The sequence below is a fragment of the Thamnophis sirtalis genome, unplaced genomic scaffold (genome assembly GCF_051295495.1).
Source record: "Thamnophis sirtalis isolate CommonGarterSnake01/CBP01778 unplaced genomic scaffold, rThaSir2_p1.2 scaffold_9, whole genome shotgun sequence".
NCBI lineage: Eukaryota > Metazoa > Chordata > Lepidosauria > Squamata > Natricidae > Thamnophis > Thamnophis sirtalis.
Genome location: NW_028261389.1, coordinates 51,911,229 through 51,930,716, shown reverse-complemented (window position 1 = coordinate 51,930,716; position 19,488 = coordinate 51,911,229). Strand labels below are relative to the sequence as shown.

Sequence of the window (19,488 nt, the reverse complement as noted above, 5' to 3'; positions counted from 1 at the left end):
GAATACTCTTCAAGGGTAGCCCCATGTAGAGCACATTGCAGTACTCCAGCCTAGAGGTCACAAGGGCACGAGTGACTGTTGTGAGAGCCTCCCGGTTCAGGTAGGGACGCAACTGGTGCACCAGGCGAACCTGGGCAAATGCCCCCCTGGTCACAGCTGACAAATGGTGTTCGAAAGTCAGCTGTGGGTCCAGGAGGACTCCCAAGTTGCGGACCCTATCTGAGGGGCGTAGTATTTGACCCCCCAACCTGAGAGATGGAACACTTGGCCAATTAGTGGGAGGGAAGTACAGCAGCCACTCGGTCTTATCTGGATTGAGTACAAGCTTGTTAACCCCCATCCAGTCTCTAACAGCCTCAAGGCCCTGGCTCATCACGTCCATCGCTTCATTGAGTTGGCACGGGGCGGACAGATACAACTGTGTATCGTCCGCATACTGATGGTATTTTATCCCGTGCCGTCGAATGATCTCGCCCAGCGGTTTCATGTAGATATTAAAAAGTAGGGGGGACAGGACCGAACCCTGTGGCACCCCATATGTTAGGGGCCATGGGGTCGATCTCTGCCCTCCGACTGACACCGACTGCGACCTGTCCGAGAGGTAAGAGGAGAACCACCGTAAAACAGTGCCTCCCACCCCCACCTCCCACAGTCGTCGCAGAAGGATACCATGGTCGATGGTATCGAAAGCCGCAGAGAGGTCAAGGAGCACCAGGATGGAGGCATGGCCTCCATCCCTGGCTTGCCAGAGATCATTGGTCAATGCGACCAAAGCGGTTTCTGTGCTGTAGCCAGGCCTGAAGCCAGACTGGAATGGATCAAGATAACTGGCTTCCTCCAAGGACCGCTGGAGCTGAAAGACCACCACCTTCTCAACAACCTTCCCCACAAAGGGGAGGTTGGAGACTGGACGATAGTTGTTAAGAACGGCTGGATCCAAAGATGGTTTATTCGGGAGGGGTCTTACCACCATCGCCTTTAAGGCGGGGGAAAAGACCCCCTCCCGGAGGGTGGCGGCAACAACCGCCTGGCTCCAGCCCCATGTCACCTCGCTGCTGTTAACAACCAGCCAGGAGGGGCACGGGTCCAGTACACATGTGGAGGCACCTACAGCTCTCATGGCCTTGTCCACGTCCTCGGGGGTAACAGCTTGAAAATCAATCCAGCAATGACCTACCAGAATATCCCTTGGTGCCTCGGTTGGTTCTGCAGAATTGGAGTCCAGGTCCGCCCGAAACCGAGCAACTTTATCCGCGAGGAACTGGACGTAGTCCTCAGCCCTGCCCTGCAACGGATCACCCGTATCCCTCCTATTTAGGAGGGAACGGGTTATCCTAAACAGGGCGGCTGGGCGCGACTCAGCGGAAGCAATCAGAGTGGCAATGTAAGTTCTTTTTGACGTCCTGATTGCCCGGATGTACTCTCTGATGCAGGATGTTAAAAGTGCTCGTTTCGATTCGGATTTACTGGATCTCCATTGGTGCTCTAGGCGTCTCTTCCGGCGCTTCATCTCCCGGAGTTCCTCAGTACACCAAGGGGCCCTCCTGGATCTATTGCCTCGGAGCGGCCGTAGAGGCGCAATCCGATTAAGAGACTCCGTCGCTGCCGAGTTCCAAGCAGCAACCAGAGTCTCCGCCGGACTGCGGGCGAGGGTATCAGGAACAACCCCAAGTTCCGTCTGGAACCCCAAAGGGTCCATAAGTCGCCTGGGGCGGAACCACCTGGTCGGTTCCTCCTCCCTACAGTGGGGGTTTGGTCTCCGAAAGTCAAGCCTCAGTAGGTAGTGGTCTGACCACGACAGAAGTAAGATCTCACTACCCCTCAGACCAAGATCACAAGTCCACTGCTCCGAGAGAAATACGAGGTCGAGCGTGTGACCCGCCGAGTGGGTTGGGCCCCGAATTACTTGGGTCAAGCCCATGGCTGTCATGGAAACCATGAACTCCTGCGCTCCATCAGAGTGGTCACCGAGCGAAGGCAGATTGAAATCCCCAGAACCATGAGCCTGGGGAATTCAACTGCCAGCTCAGCTACCGACTCGAGGAGCGAGGGGAGGGCTGCTGCAACGCTGTTGGGAGGCAGGTACGTTAGCAGCAGACCCACTTGACCCTTGAGGTCCAACTTCACCAGCAGGGACTCACACCCGACAAGCTCCGGAGCAGGGATCCTACGAGGTACTAGAGACTGCAACTAGGCCATGTAAAAGGCCATAAAAATAGTTGTTGCTTTTAAAAATTGAATTATTTATAAATTATGTACACATGTACAGACTATTCAAATGGGTACTTGCCTTTAATCAAACCATTAAATACTTTTTATAATTCTTTTCTTCAGGTTGCAATGTATAAAAATGAAAATAGAAACTAAGGGGATATATTCAAATTCCCATGACATCTATTGGGTAGCTTCAGGAGTACAAAATATGACTTTGGATTTCCACTTAATGTCCAAACCAAGTTACATCACTGTGTAGTTATAACAAAGTGGATGTGGGTAATGTGTCTACAAAATTATTTAAGACTCAGCTATAGATGAAGGGAGGTGATTTAATCCAAAATAAGGTGACTTAGGATCTTCTGTTGGACTCTTTGGGTGATTTTCAGTTATTTAAAAGTGCCAGTAATAAAATGGCTTGTTTATAAATCAAATGCTTTAATTATTAAAATCTGTGTTGGTAACAGGAATAGTTTTGTATGTGATAAGAGTACAAGCTCAGATCTAGTAATGTAAACAAATGCTTGGGTGCAATATTCTCAATGACATCCTGACTGACATGTTCTTTGCCTTTTCTTGGGGCTGATTGTGATTCTGGAAGTTTCATTAAAAAGTACAGAACTAATCCTCCATTTTTTCATCAACAGACATGCTTGAGCTATCTTGTTAGCTGTGCTCATTTCTGTTATCCTTGTTCTCATAGTATTTCAATTTACCAGTTTTGTGCTCAACACTTAGGAGAGCAAACAATTGTTAAGACTGCAAACTTCAGATAAGTCTAAACGAAGATAGATACAGCTGAGGATTCTTGAAATAACCATTTGGGTAAGTTAGCTCACTACTACTACTACTACTACTACTACTACTACTACTACTACTACTACTACTATATTACTTTAGAATACAAACTTATTATGGACCTATTTTTCTATCAGCAGCAACAGAAAAATTAGAAAAAAAAAGGGGGGGGATATACTCTGTGAAGAGAATAATTCTTTTCTGTATCCAAAAATGATTTTCAATAATTGACTTTTTTCCCACTATAATAAATTGTAAATTACATTTGACAATCTTAAGGATTCTGATTTATTTCATGTCATTATTTTGGATGGAAAGTCCAAAATAATGTAGTACCTTTCCTCTGTATAGACAAAGCCAGTATTCATGAAAATAGCTGTTTGATTGTCTGTCTGTCTATCGTTCACATTTATTATTTTTATACTGATATCTGAATTTTTTGCCTTAGGTTCTTTTAATATTCTATAATAAAATTCTATCTACATTTATAGAATAAAATATGTCATCTATTCTAGTCTCATTTCAAAGGAGTTTGAGGAACAAGTATTAAAAACATCTGACATACTCCTTATTTTTAGCAAAACAAAGCTTGCTCTTTTTTACCCACTATTTGGGCTACTTTATTCAAGGAAATTGAAAGATATAGACTGATGTAGGCGTATACTTGTAGAATTTGTCTAGTAATATAGGACAGAGCTTGTCTCCAGTAGGGAACATGCTGTACTCAAGCTATTACAGCTAAACAGCAGCTGCTGTCACCCCCATTTTTCTCTTTAAAAAAAGCACAATTAATAATCCACGGGATAAATACATCTGACACAGTCAGCATTAATATCATCACCATGCTGTCAAAATAATACCTGTCACATACAAATAATTTATTTGGCAACCAGAAGAATTGAAGATTCCATAGTGCTGTGGGGTAAAACAGCCTGATAAATTTTGCACCCCAGTTGATGTGTGCCAAATGGTCCAACATTTAATGAGTATTAATATGGAGTAGATGGGTTTTTATGTCTATGGCATTTGAAACTTATCAGTTGTAAGAAGACCAAGCTAGCATTTCCAATAGAGAAACTTAATTAAGTCAAGATCTCTTTCCAGTATTTGTGTAGTAATAGCTCTTAAGAAATATTATCAGCAACTAGATTTGGTAGCATACTGTGTGATTCCATCTAGTTAAACCAACAATAAAAGAGATTGGTCTAAAAACAATATTATGTTTCTGAAAACAATCATAAATAGTATATTTAGTCCATTTTCTCTTACTGTAAGTTCTGAGAGCAGAGAAGAGATGTTGCATTATGTCATGACTTGTGTATTATAAGCCATGTACAATCCCATACACTTTGGTTTGAGAACTTAAGGTAAGGTGGACAATATGTACCATTCTAGTAGAATTCTAGTAGAATAATAGGCAAAGGTAAAAGAGTCCACTAGACTATTGAGGACTGTGCTCCTCTCCATTTCAAAGCCATTGAGCCAGTGCCAAAGACATTTCTGCAGTCATGTGGCCAGCATGATGTCAGAGTGCTGTTACCTTCCCAACAAAGTGGTACCGTTTTATCTACTCACATTTGCATACTTTCAAACTGCTAGGATGGCAGGAACCATGGCAAGGAATAATAGATACTGCTATGATAATTTCTTTGTAGGAAAGGAAGTGAACAATAAACTTTAAGTATTTTGGTGTATTATCAGTTCAATTCAATGCTCGGTGCAAGAATTCAGATAAAGCTTCTCCATTTAAAGGCACAAGCAGTGCTGTGAGACAATGGGACAACTTGCTATCAATTAGCGTTTTTCTTTTTATTGCTTCCTACTATTCCTTTTTCTTGCCCAAAAGAAGCCTAGACCAGAAAAGGACTTCTGTTCTTCTTTCTCTGAATTTTCTAGATTCAGGAATTTTACTATTTGCTTGGGCCACCACCCAAACATATCTTAGGGGTTTATTTTTGTTTTTTTGTGCAGAATCAACATATCAGATTTGTTTCCAATCATACAAAACTATATAAATAATACACGTTTTATTTACACTCAATTTTATTTACATGAGTATCATTAAATATGAACAATACAGACAAAGATATCATGTACGCCAGAGCAAAGCAAACTGAAAAAAAAACCCTCTCCCAACAAAAACAAGACGCTACTGATTATTCTTACTTTTAAATCATAGTTTAGGAAATCAGAAGTCTGAATGTTAACAGTGTACAATTAGTTCTGCTGGAAAAAAATTCATACATATATACATACATACAAATTTATTTAGTGCAGTAACCGAGAGAATTAATAATGGACTATTTTAAAAGTGACACTTTTTTTTATTCTGCAAAAAATGTGTGCTCTTTTTAACAGTAATGTTCTATCAAGTCCAACACATTTATACTCATAAAATAAGAATTGGAGATATCTATGAATTTTAACAGAACATCATTAAAATATTGAACGGAAAATTTCACAATTTCAAAATGTTACAATATATATATAAATGATATATATCTAAAAAAGCAACCAGTTGAACAAGAATGGCTAAACTTTGTTCTGAGAATACAGCATTCTACTTATGATCCCCCCAAAACAGACTAAACAAAACTTATGTTCAAATGCTCTTTAACATGGTGCTTCCTTCTTTGGTCCTAAGTACAATAATATTTTTGATACTACCGACACCAATTTTATTATAGTCAGTCAGACTTACCAGGCTTTGGGCCCTTCTGGATGAAATTAAAAAAATCTGTGGGTCCCCTGTGAGAGGACATGGGGAAAGGATAGCAAGGAACCTAAGCGGCACTACCAAAGGATTCCATTCTACTTCTGGATGATACAAAAAGTATCTCAGAGGAATAAATCATGGCACCTCGTTGCGTTATGCTGTTAAAAATGTGCTACTGCATGCAATGTAATTTTGTAAGCTTCAGGGCTGTGATCAGATAGAACTGAACAGGATAAAAGTGGGAGCAGGAGAGAGAACATGTATTTGGATGAAAAGCTAGGCCATTGCTGCTCCTTTTCAGAATTGGCTATAGACATATTGGCTATAAACTATTGACTATAGTTCTTGTTATTTATCTACTTCAACACTTTCATCTCACACACAACTGCAAAAATAGAAGCATCCTATTTATTTACAATATATATACACACATAAACAAATTAAACATCTACAACACAACTGCATAGATTTTGATTGTTGCCGCTACTGCTGTTGTTAAATAAAAAAGAAACAGATTCAGTGATATGCACGTATGTGAGTATCAAGGTCCTATCAACTCTTATTTAGCAAAAGTTTTTTTATCTTCACATTTTGATAACTGAAAGTCTTAAGCTGAGGAAAAATGGATACATTCAGTTAAAAAGAAAGATACATAAAAACATTGTCCAGATGCGAAATAGCATCCTCAGCAATGTTTGTTTCTGAATAAGGAAAGACTGACTTCCTGACTGTACAAGAGACATTTAAAAGCAATTTAAGTTAATACAGATTATTGTAATGGCATAAACTGTATTTGAAAAAAAGACACTACTAATACTAAGAAAAGAAACATGTAAAAGTGTGTCTTTAATTTCATATAGACAGTATTTGGTGTTCACATAAATAGTGCAATATCATACCCAAGAGTTATATTTTTGCTATCCACTCTCAATATCCTCTGCATACCCTGGACCAAGCATTATAAATCTGGTAAAAGTGATTCTTCCAGAACTGTTAGATGGAAATGGTGAGAAGGAAATATTCTCTTTACCAAAATTGCTCAATTAGGATGCAATTTTATAGCCCCTGGTAGGAGGTTCCAGAAATTGGAAACTAGGCAAATCAATGCCCATTGGGCTTCTAAGGCTTAGAGAACATGTTAGAGGAAGGCTATAAACCCTGGGACCCCTGATCAATGGCAAAGAATGTTTGTTAACCCTGAAGCTCATATAAAGAAATGCCAGGGAAATCCTATTATTCAAAACAAACATGAGTACGAATAGATGAAAAATTCAAATATTTCCTCCTCGTTTTTGCCCTGCTGAAAAGTTTACAGCAAGGTGTTTTGCTTGTTAAACACTCCAGTGCTGCGGCACTCCAAAAGCAGAAAGACTGCTGTGCCACTGTGGAATAGCTTATTCCTCAGTTTCAGGAACTTCAAGATACAGTAGAACCTCTGGTCACAACCATAACTTTGGTCGCAAACTGATTTGGTCGTGACCGGAATCTAATTTTGGAAATGTGGTGCTTACAAAAAAAAAAAAAAAAAAATGGCACAGAAGGGGAAATCGACTGCAAAAAAAAAAAGTGACTTCTTGGGTCAGAAGCTGATTTGGTGGTGGTTAGAAGTGTTTGTAACCAAAGGTTCTACTGTATATAGATATCCAGTATGTTATCTGGAACATTCTAGGAATTGAAGCCTAGACTTCTAAAAGTTCTTGAGATTGAGAACCACTGGCTAATACTTAGGAAAAACCTTTATAATTTTAGAATTTAAGTTCTTTGCTGGGTAGTCAAGTCCAAAGTCTTAGTAGTTCACCACTCCTTTTCTGTGCGAAAGCCAAGAGAATGGTTGGGATGGAATTAATTCCCTTTCTGGGTAGAGAATTTGGAAACAGTTGTCTATATATGTATAACAACCAAAGGTTTCTCCAAGAATAATTTTTAAATGCTTTCTAATTGTAAAGTAATGAAAAAATAAGGGCCATGGCCAATGCCGCATCCTACCTCCTGAGGGTGTTGTGGGATAGACCCTCCTCAAGGCCATCCTGAAGGAACTCCAGCACTTGTGGTCCCAAAGCCGAAGCCAGATCCACTTGTGTGGACTGACACCAGGACACAAAAGAAGACCAAGTCGCATTGTAAATGTGGGTGGTAAACTGCCTCCGGGATGTCTCAATGGTCTTGATCACTCTAGCCAAGAAATGGGCCGCTCTCAATTGCTCCCGCTCAAGCGCCAAGTGGTCAACTGAAGCCACTCAGGCTCCAGATGGACCAGGTTCCCTTGACGCAGAGCCACCTCCCCTGTGGAATCCTCCAGTGGGGAGGACTGACAGCCCCACCAAGTCTGCGAACCAAGGTCACCGGGGCCAATAGGGTGCTACTAGGATTATGCCTTGCGAATCTACTTAATCAATCCCACAATACTATCCCTATGGTTTTGAGAAAGGAACAACTCACACTCCACTGTGTCAATGACACAGTGCTGAAGCCTAATGGTGGGGTCCAGATGACTCTTCTCGAAATTGATCGAGAACTCCAGGGTCTGCAAGGTGTTGATTGTGCGACCCAGATCTCCCTTAGCCAGGTCCACAGTCACTGCCTGAACAAGGATATCATCAAGGTAGCACTGTAAGCTGACCGGCATGGAGCAGAGATGTCCCGCTGCCACCGGGAGGTCAATGGATGCCAGGAAGTCCCCTTGTCTAATCCCCTCGAGGATGGACTTAAGGGACACCACCTTAAACTTGTGATGCACCAGCCTAGAATTCAACAACTTCAAATCTAGGATCGCTCTCCACCCCACCCCCCCAAACTCTTGGGAACTACAAACAAATTAGAATATAACCCCAACCCCTTCTCTCCCTCTGGAATCAGCTCCACCTCTTGGATATGCATCAGATGCTGAATAGCCTTGCATATGAGCTTACGCTTGACCTGGTTCCTACAGGAAGAAAAGAGGTTGATCTGAATGACATCATGGGAGTCCCAAGAGAAGAACTTCATCTAGAAGTCTGCGACTTTTGTCGTATCCCTGAGGCGATACCCTAAGCAATAGCCTGAGGAATTGCCTGAGCAATTACATTCTGAAATTTTGAAATTTTTGAAATTTAATAAAATTTGTATGCCGCCCACTCCCTTGGGACTCTGGGCGGCTTACAGACAAGATAAAAGCATTAAAAAAATTAAAGGTAAAAAATACAGTTTTTAAAATTGCACACCATCCATTCTGTCTGAGTGGGGCTGGACATTGATCAACAGCCCCAGGCCTGCCGGAACAGCCAGGTCTTGGTGGCTTTTCGGAAGGCCGGGAGAGTGGTAAGGGTCCGGATCTCTACGGGTAGATCATTCCACAGGGCCAGCGCAGCTACAGAGAAGGACCTCCCCCGGGGAGCCACCAGCCAGCATTGTCCGGTCGACGGCACCCGGAGGAGGCCCAGCCTGTGAGATCTAGTTGGTCGTTGGGAGGTATGTGGCAGGAGGCGGTCTCTCAGGTAGCCAGGTCCTAAACCATGTAGGGCTTTAAAAGTAACGACTAGCACCTTGAAGCGTGTTCAGAGACCAATAGGGCAGCCAGTGAAGCTCGCGGAGGATGGGTGTAACATGGGTGTATATAGGTGTATATAGGTACACCCAATATCGCTCGCGCGGCTGCATTCTGGACCAACTGTAGTCTTCGAACACTCTTCAGGGGCAGCCCCATGTAGAGCACGCTACAGTAATCCAGTCTTGAGGTGACGAGGGCGTGAGTGGCCATTCAAAGTGCCTCCCGGTCCAGGTAGGGCCGCAACTGGTGCACCAGGCGAACCTGGGCAAAAGCCCCCCTGGTCACAGCCGACAGATGGTGTTCTAACGTCAGCTGTGGGTCCAGGAGGACACCCAAATTGCGGGCCCTCTCTGAGAGGTGTATGATTTTACCCCCCAGGCTAAGAGGTGGGATGTCTGGACTATCCTTGGGAGGCAACATCAATAGCCACTCGGTCTTGTCTGGATTGAGTGCAAGCTTGTTCGCTCCCATCCAGACCCTAACAGCCTCCAGGCACTGGCACATCATTTCCACTGCTTCGCTGAGTTGGCACGGGGCAGACAGATACAATTGAGTATCGTCTGCATATTGATGATATTTGATCCCGTGCCGGCATATGATCTCACCCAGCGGCTTCATGTAGATATTAAATAGGAGGGGGGACAGGACCAAACCCTGCGGCACCCCATATTTGAGAGGCCTAGGGGTCGATCTCTGTCCTCCAACCAACATCGACTGCGACCTGTCCGAGAGGTAAGAGGAGAACCACCGTAAGACGGTGCCTCCCATTCCCACCTCCCATAACCATCGCAGAAGGATACCATGGTCAATGGTATCAAAGGCCGCTGAGAGGTCAAGAAGCACTAGGATAGAGGAATGACCTCTATCCCTGGCCCGCCAGAGATCATCGATCAGCGCGACCAAAGCAGTTTCGGTGCCGTAACCAGGCCTGAAACCCGACTGAAAGGGATCCAGATAATCTGCTTCATCCAAGGTCCGTCGGAGTTGAAAGGCCACCACCTTCTCAACAACCTTTCCTACGAACGCGAGGTTGGAGACTGGGCGATAGTTGTTTAAGATGGCTGGATCCAGGGAAGGTTTCTTAAGGAGGGGTCTCACCACCGCATCCTTTAGAGGGTGCGGGAAGGATCTCTCCTGGAGAGGTGTTAACAATCCTCTGGAGTCAGCCGCGTGTCACCTCCCTGCTGGTCGAAACCAGCCAGGAGGGACATGGGTCCAGTAAACAGGTGGAGGCACTCACCGCTCCCATGGCCTTGTCCACTTCCTCAGGAGCGACAAGTTGAAACTCGCTCCACGAAATCCGATCAAGACCCTCCCCCGGCATCTCGGCTGGTACTGTCCAAGTGGAGTCCAGGTCCGTCCGAATCCGAGCGATTTTATCCGACAGAAACTGAACAAATTCCTCAGCTCTACCCTGTAATGGCTCGCTCGCATCCCTCCCTTTCAAGAGGGAGTGGGCTATCCTAAACAGGGCGGCTGGGCGAGATTCTGTGGATGCAATAAGAGCAAAAAAATGAGCACCCCTATCGCCACTAGATAAGTCCTACTAAAGGCTCTTAATTGTGTTCGGTCGGATTCGGAGTTACTAGCCCTCCAGCGTCTCTTTAGGTGTCTCTTTTGGCACTTCATCTCCCGGAGTTCCTCGGTAAACCAAGGGGCCCTCCTGGATCCACTGCCGCGGAAAGGCCGTAAAGGCGCAATCCGGTTTAGAGCCTCCACCGCCGCTGTATTCCAAGCAGCTACCAGGGACTCCGCCGGACTGTGGGCCAGGGAGTCAGGTATCTCACCAAGCGCCATCTGAAATCCCATGGGGTCCATCAGGCGCCTGGGGCAGAACCACCTAATCAGTTCACCCTCCCTACAGTGGGGGAGTGGTTTCCGAAAGTCAAGCCTCAATAGGAAGTGATCTGACCATGACAAGGGCAAGATCTCAATGCCCTTCAAATCTAGATCACGTCTCCACTGCTCCGAGAGAAACACAAGGTCGAACGTGTGACCCGCTGTATGAAAACTCTCAGGGATTTCTGGAAAGGCTGGGGAGAGACAGGGAGGCTCTAAATTAGGCCTGGAGTCTGCAGATTGCAAAGCCAGACAAGGCCTAGTGGACCCGGACACCAGGTGGCGAAAGGGATCCCCAAGGGGACTCACAGATTGCTCAGATGAAAGAGGGGAGGCAGGGAGATACCTTCTCTGACTGACCCTTGAAGAGAGCTGGGAGAACGATGCTGAGACTCAGCCATCTGGGAAGACATGTGGGGAGAGTGTGATCTGGATGGTGAGGGACTGATGCTATCTCGAATGCGCCTCCCAGCAGCTCTAGTGACTCTAACTCCAGTTTCTTGCTGCCTGCTGGAGCCCCCTTTACTTGATGACTTGGAGGTGCTCTTCTAAGAGGGAGCCCGCCCTCTTAATGGAGTTAATGGAGCAATCTCTTGGGACGTCCCCTCGCCTGGATTGCAATCACCTGGTGATCCAAGGGCAGCTGTTCCACTGCGCCTTGTGGTGTCGGCCATTTTGCACCACTCCCCGCTCACAAGTACTCACAGAAATAAGCATTGCCTCACCACCTCCACTCTCCTGGATCAATCAGCAGTCAGGGGTTGGTTCTGCCCTGTGCGGTTCGGAGCTCCTTCGAACCAGCATGCCCTCTTACAGCAGCGCCGCCAATCCGCGGCTCGAATCCTCTGCCCCACTGACCAGCTGGAGGCCCTCCCCGGTGCTACGGCGGAGTGCTGGCCCATTGTGTCTGCAGGCACCAGAAGTGGCCTCAGAGCTCTTGTGGCGAGCTGAGGCAGGAATGCCGATCCTTGTGCTCCGGCCACGTGTGTCATCACAAAATGGCTGCCATCAACAAAATGGCAACTGCCGACCACGCGGTCCAATAACTCCAAGCGAGCTCTGCCGAGCCACTCCTCCAGCAGCCTCTTTTCTACTCTAGCACGGCCTGGAGCCCTCCTGTGGTCACCCAGCAGTTTGGAGGCTCCTCAAACAGCAACAAAGCCCAGCTTGTGCACAAAAACTCACACACAGAAGGAGATGAAGGAAGAGGAGGTGGAAGGAATCAAGGATGGAAAAAAAACAAAATCTCAAGTCCAATTCGAAGAGCCAAGCAAATATAGTACTCATTCCGGCTGAGACTGAGATTAAACTGGGGCCATGCAGAGGAAATATAGGGGAGTGGCCTCAACTTTAACCTCAGTCTCTGGGCAGATTGGATGTGAGAATAACCCATCAGTGACTCCTCCCACAGGCTACTTCAGAGAATGGAACAATGTCAATATCCTGAGCTGGATGCCTGGAGGAAACTTCCTAGGGATTTATTTTTCTTCATAGTCTTAAACCTAATTCAGTCCTTTTTAGCTATGGTAGATCTTTCAACTAAACCTTCCTATACTAAATATATATCTGCTTCACTCATGTTTCAGGTAGCAATCATTACAATGGAAAGGATAGAAGACAGAAAGATTGATTAGCTTATTTCTTCCCAGCAATTTTTTGAGTTGGAAATAGCAATAGCACTAGACTTATATACCGCTTCACCAGTGGTGGGATAAGACCAGTATGCCCCGGTACGGGTGTAGCTGTGCCTGCTGGGAGCACCAGATACCGTTCTGGTACAGTGCTCTGGAGGTCCCACCCACCCGCCGGCTCCTCTTACCTCTATTTGAGCCAACTGGGGCATTTGCACATGCGCATAGGGCATATGGCACCTGCGCAATGCTCCGCCGAGCAGCTGGAGTGTCGCAGGTGGTGAGTACGCAGGCATGTGCTGCGAGCATTCACGTGGTGGATGCCCGGTCCCATTGCAGCGTACCGGTTGCAACACGAGCCGGAACCCACCACTGCGCTTTACAGTGCTTTTACAGCCCTCTCTAAGCAGTTTAGAGTCAGCATATTGCCCTCAAGAATCTAGCTCCTCATTACCAACTTCCAAAGGATGGAAGGCTGATCAACCCTCAGCTGGTCAGCATTGATAATACATTCTTCTTTTGAAATTGCTTATTACATAACTGAAGGAATTAGCTGCCCCTAAGCTAGTTAATATTTAATTTGCACAATAGTTTGTCATCATCACACCATGATCTAGATGGGAACCTCCACTGTAACATGTTGTGAACTCTTTATTGCAAATGGTATGTAATTTGCCTTCCAACAAATCAGAACATTTGTAAATTCCCAAAATATTGATGATAATCACTAGGACATTTTATGTTAGGAACTTTTGTTCCATTTTAAGAAAAAAAAACCTGAATTCTGAGGACTCATATGTATGTAGTACAAACTCTGAAGTAGCTTGCTTTGTTGTATAATCCTCCAAAATGGCCTAATGCCTGGACAGGAAACCAAATTCCATTATCTTTTTGGCCCCAGCATTGTCCATGCAAAATAAACCTATTGCTCATCTACTTTCCAATATGACTGCGAAGAAAAGTGCTTTGTAGAAGTCATAAACAATAAGGCATTCTGAATTACTGTAGTATACATTCTTAAAAGCGACAAAAACCACAAAAAGAGTATCAGGATCATCACTGTTCCAGGGCCTGAACCAGCTATACACATATGGTCTAGAAATGCCCATAATGAAAGGATAAATATCATAATAAAAAGGATTATAAGCTTCTATGTACTTGATAGCAAGCTCTGAAAAAACTGCATACAACCCAAGAATGCATAAAGATTCCCAATATAAATGCCAGCATGTCCTGTATTCTTTCTTTTCATGAACTGCAGACCCTTGAGCTACAGACCACCTCTGTGCATCAGAGGTCAATAGACAGCATTCTCATTTGCATTCTTAGGCTGCATAGTGCCAGTAAAATATTTACCAACCAGTAAAGATGTCTATGATTATACCAGGTGCCAATTACAATGATGTCTTCATTGATATTAGAAGAAGTTTCTACTAAAGAACAAAGTTTTTCCTTTTTATTAATTATATGTTCTGGCAATACAATTGTCAGTATCTATTTTACTACATGATATTAAAATAGAATTTATAATGGATCAGTATGTTTTTTCACTGGCAACAGCTTTTTTGTTTTTATTGTTCTTGTAAGAGCAAAAGAAAGTTTGAAATTCTCCTAACCAGAAGATCACAACTTCATCAAATATATATATATTTACAAATGTAATTCTGGCGCCAAGAAATTTTATATCTCACACACATTACCTCTGGATCTGTTTCTTTTGATTTTGGTGTATTTTAATTCAAATAATATTGTAGAGGGACAGGGAGATCAGATGCAATTTCCTGGGAAACTATTTTGAAAATGGATACACATGCATACATATCTCCCACAAGGATAACTGAGCTTAAATAATTAGTCTTTGTTTATTAATATCAAAAGACTCCATTGAGTCTATATGTGACCAAATACTAGTTATCTATCTAATTGTTAACCACATTACTGCACCAATGTGATCTACTTTGATCAGGATAATAGCTAATGGATTTTAGCTGAAAATCAGAAGAAATATTCCTGTGCAATGTATGAAGCAGTAGAAGATATTTTTCAGGTATTTCATTACCATTTACTGCAACAGGAAGACCTATGACCAATGGGATCTGTGAAATTGTTTTGACCTCTGTAATAATACTGATGCAAAAATTACAAATTAACTATCTCCTGTGGAAAATATGCAGTGATGATTAATTCTTGTTTGTTTGTTTCATAGAGGATATTTCTGATGAGTAGGACATACTGGCAATATAGGTGACCGATGGTTTTTTGAACAGCAAGTGTTCTTCTTGGTATCTCACTAACCTTCAGTGGCATGTCTTAATGCACCCAATCATAGATGACAAGAGGAATGCTCACCATGGAAAATAAAATTCCTAATGCCAAAAAGAGGGAAGCCTAGAACCAAAATGAGATATTATTTACATTTATTTATATATATAGTGTGCTCCAACGTGAGTATCCAGGGTGTAGTTCTTAAAGATATTGAAAAGTTACTATCACAAATATTGCATTCAATTGCATTGAAGAAGGGGAAAATTATCAAAATGCATGAGTAATATCCTATTAATTATTCTTACTTTATTTAAAAGTAAACTATTTAGAAGTACATTCCTAGGTGTGGGATTCAAAGGGAGTATGTGGTGCCCAATTTGGGAAAAGCTGCACACTTCTATTATATAATGATTAGCCATTTGAGAATGGGCTTTAAATAGAAGAAGAAATATGTTCATGGGGAAAGCAAGGAAGCCAGCACACAACCAATCTCTAATTATGTCAACAATTCATGGATAATTCTCTTACAATTTAATTCAGAGGTGTGCAAAGTGTTTCTAATTTGCTTTATCTTGCATTCTAAATGGAGTCCTGTTTTGAGTTTAAAACAATTATTTTGCTTTTAAAATAGATGGTTTAAATATTTCTGAAATGGCTTTGAATTTATTTCAGAATATGTAATCTTAGCCTTGTCAGGCATCTCTGAGTTTTGTTCCTGCATTCCCAATATCCTTGGTTTCTGTTTCCTTGTATTGGGCAAAGGCTATCAAATGAGAAACCTGTTCTAAGTTTCTGTGATTAAGAGTCCTGTATGATTAGGTTCCCTTCTTTAAATCTTTGTTCTTATTCATAAGCAGTGCAAGCAATTTAATGCAGATCATTTTAAGGTACTGGTACATTCTTTTGCAAACAAGTATTTATCTTTGTTGCCTTCTGACGTGAATGCTGGCTCATTTAGCCGTTTGCATACTGGAAAGATCTAAGACCCTTCATTCTGGTGAAAAAGTACGTTCTACCTTTGTTACACTTGCACAGTACAGCTTTTAATCTTGTTTAATGAAGGATAATAAAGTATACTAACTTACCCAAATTCTCTGAATCAGTTTTGAACCATCTTGATGGGTGATTTTCAAATAGAGTGAAGATGGAAGAATAAAAATCAACATATTGGCAGATGTTGTTCCTATAATAATGAGAAACATTTTGGTGTTATGTAAACAATTTACAAGTCTAAGTCTCACAAAGGGAGGAAATCTTAATTAAATATATTTAGCATGCTGTACCTACAACTCCAAAAATATCCTTCATGGAAGGTATAAAAATAACCAGCAGGTTAATGATCATCAAAAGGACCAATGTAACCACAATATGTTGGCATAAATGAAATTTGGTTTTTCTAGCAAGCTCAAATATAGATGAACGAACCTATGGAAGAAAAAAAAAGATAAATCTGTTAGGCATAATGTTACATGGGACAGATATCTTTTTATTAATTCTCCTTTAGTATTATATTCTGTGTTCACTTAGAGGAATTAATATATTTGTGAATATCAGCATTTTTAATTCTATTGCTATTTATTTCAGCTATAGCTTTTTTATGCTATCACAATTTTTCTAATAAAACATTAAAATTTTGCTTCAAATTAAAAATTCAATTGCTTTTTGCCAAATTTAAAATACTTAATCTCTCATACCAAGCAGAATTTTCATCTGAAATTGTTAAAGAACGGAGAACAATGAACACTCATTTATATTATATATTTTCACTTTCTGATAAATATTTGAACTAATATCATAAGAGTGTATGATTGCCTTTGAGTTCTAATTGTTCAGGAATTCAGAGGAGGCTTGACTTGACTACCTGGGGAATCCCATAGTTTTCTATAAAATACTGCAATAAGGGTGCTGTCTAGACTTGGATGATATGAACAGATTAGCTCTTATCTTTCCTGAATACCAGTTCGTTTCTAGTCCCAACTCAAGGGATAGTTTGAATCTATAAAACTCTTCCATTTGTGGGACTTGAAGGAATCTTTTTCTGAATGTTCCCATTTGTGCCATGGCTAGCCTCAAAGGCCTGCTTGGGATGATTTCTTTTGCTAGGATGGGACAGAAAGTTACCCAGGAACAAGCCTTTACATTGGTTGACCACCCAAATTTGGAATGCCTTTCCCAACGAAGTATGGCTGATGTTTTTATTTGCTGTAACAGTGATATTATACTTTTTATTGTTGCTTGGAGTTCCTGTTATTGTTTTAATATTTACTTTTTATTTCATTCTGTATTTTATAAGATTCTTTTACATATGTTTCATGAATTGCTTTGATTATAAACATCTTCACAATTTTTTTAATATTGGAAGTGATATGGTTAGTCCTTGACATGACTACAATTAGCCCAAAATGTATGTTGTTAAGAGAGATGTTAACTGAGTTTTGCCCCATTTTATGACCTTTCTTGCCACAGTTGTTAAGGGAATCACTGCAGTTGTTAATAACATGGTTGTTAAGTGAATTTGGCTTCCCTATTGACTTTGCTTGTTAGGTCATAAAAGTCTGATCACATGATCTGGGACAATGCAACTGTCATAAAAATGAACCAGTTGCCAAGCATCTGAATTTTGATTACGTGACCATGGGGATGCTGTAACCATTGTAAGTGGAAAAATGCTCATAAAACACTTTTTCAGTGCTGCTGTAACTTTGAATGGTCACAGAATTAATAGTTGTAAGTCGATTACAACCTGTACTTCCCAATTTTAATGTTTAAAATAAATGCATAGAAAGCTGATGTCGGGCGTGCCTCCTTCATTAACCAAGAAAGAAATCTCCCAACTCCATTGTTTGTGGAATGAAAAGTACTTTTACTGGTTATTAATAGATAGCAGCGAAGTAAAGCAAGGTCTGAGTCAGAAAAGCGTGAAATCATACATATAAAACATTTGCCCAGCCCCCTCCCTCCAACAACCTCCACCCCATTGCCCAATCTATAACTCCCTTAGGTGTCATGTGGGAACCCTCATCAGGTTGGTATGCAGGATGGTTGGCCTTGACCAGGTCCAATCGGCCATCAGCATGTGCAGAAGATGGTGAGAACAAAACTCCCTTTTTGACTATCACTCCCGCACTATTTATTCCCATCCCAAATACCATGCCTCCCTCCCCGTTTCCATGGCAGCTGAAAGCAAGCAGCAAGCGAAGTAGAGGCTGACATCCGGCCCTCCTTCAGAAAGAGATATCATCCCTGCAGAGAGAGAGAAAAAAAAACCACAATACAAAATAACTATGTAAATATTTACATCTATCCTATCATCAAATCTTATCAGGATAATTGGTGCAGAAGTTCTTCAAATGTCTGGGAGCCCTGGAGAAAATGGGCTGACGTCAAGATAGCACAACGTGCGATCTTGGTGTTCCAAGATAGCAGTCGATATTTCTGCCACTGGATGATCCATTCGGAACTAAACCGTCCCACAGAGACGGTGGTTGAAAAAGGCACCTCCTGCTGATCTCAGGGACATCGCAAAGTCCCTGAAAAATCCAGGAATAGCCTTTTTTCCGGCGATAGAAACGCAGCTAATGAAGCTGCTGAAGTTGGGACAGCTCCGGAACAGGAAAAAAGTGAAAAGAGAAAGTGTGTCGAATTGGTGAGGAAATTTTATTATTAGAAAGACAGACTACCCCCCCCCCCAATAAGTTAAATGAAAATTGAAGATAGAAGACTGTAAGCACTGAAATTAATCTACATAAAATTAGTGTGTTATCCTGTTTCTAATTTTTTTTTCATAGATGGAATTTTTGCAAAGGCTCTCTATTTTTTAAACTGAATTAATTATTTTTTTCCTCTTCTTTTTTTCACTTTTGCTTACACCTATAGATTAAAAATTTCCTTCTTTTTTTATAATGCTTGATTGGATTGATTGTTTTTGATCTCCATTTAATGTTTTTTCTTTCGTTCTTAAGCTTGGAATATAAAGAAGATAATAAGAAGGATTATAAAGAAGGTTGTAACAACAGGCAGTTACACTGCCACTTAGAGGCTGGATACATTGTTTTTCTTCTTTCTCTGATCACTTGAGATTCAAGGTTCAGTTTGTTTACTGAGAGTGATAGTAGGAAGAGCACAAGTTGTTTATATAGGTGCTTTTTGGGAGCTCTATCACTAGCTATTGGAGGGAAGACAACATTTTGACTTGAAAGATAATAAACCTGTTTAAAGTTTATTAAAATAGCCTTGAATCCTATAATGGCAGTGCCTGCAAAATTGGAACAATGGCGTAGCAGGAAAAAGAAAGTGTAACATTGCAAATGATTATGTTTGAAATTCAAAATCTATTAGTTGTGACAGAGAGAATTGAAAAGAGATTGGAGAATATGGAATACAAAACAGAAAAATGTGATGGAAAAACTGAGGATGTTTATCAAATGAAGAATGTGGAGGAAAGAGTTCAAAAAATGGAAGAAAAAAATGAGCAAAGAGATAAGAAATCTGTGGATACT

The 19,488-nt window shown here is 41.9% G+C and overlaps 1 protein-coding gene across 1 annotated transcript in view; it reads right to left on the bottom strand.

Moving 5' to 3' along the window:
• Positions 1 to 14,378: 14,378 nt before the first annotated feature.
• Positions 14,379 to 19,488, bottom strand: part of SLC38A1 (solute carrier family 38 member 1) — a 102,274-nt gene continuing 97,164 nt past the window's right edge. The window contains 4 exon segments of the mRNA XM_087723551.1: positions 14,379 to 15,037; positions 15,040 to 15,112; positions 16,075 to 16,172; positions 16,273 to 16,414. Of these exon segments, the coding sequence (XP_087579677.1) occupies positions 15,015 to 15,037; positions 15,040 to 15,112; positions 16,075 to 16,172; positions 16,273 to 16,414 (336 nt within the window). The 3' untranslated portion in view covers positions 14,379 to 15,014.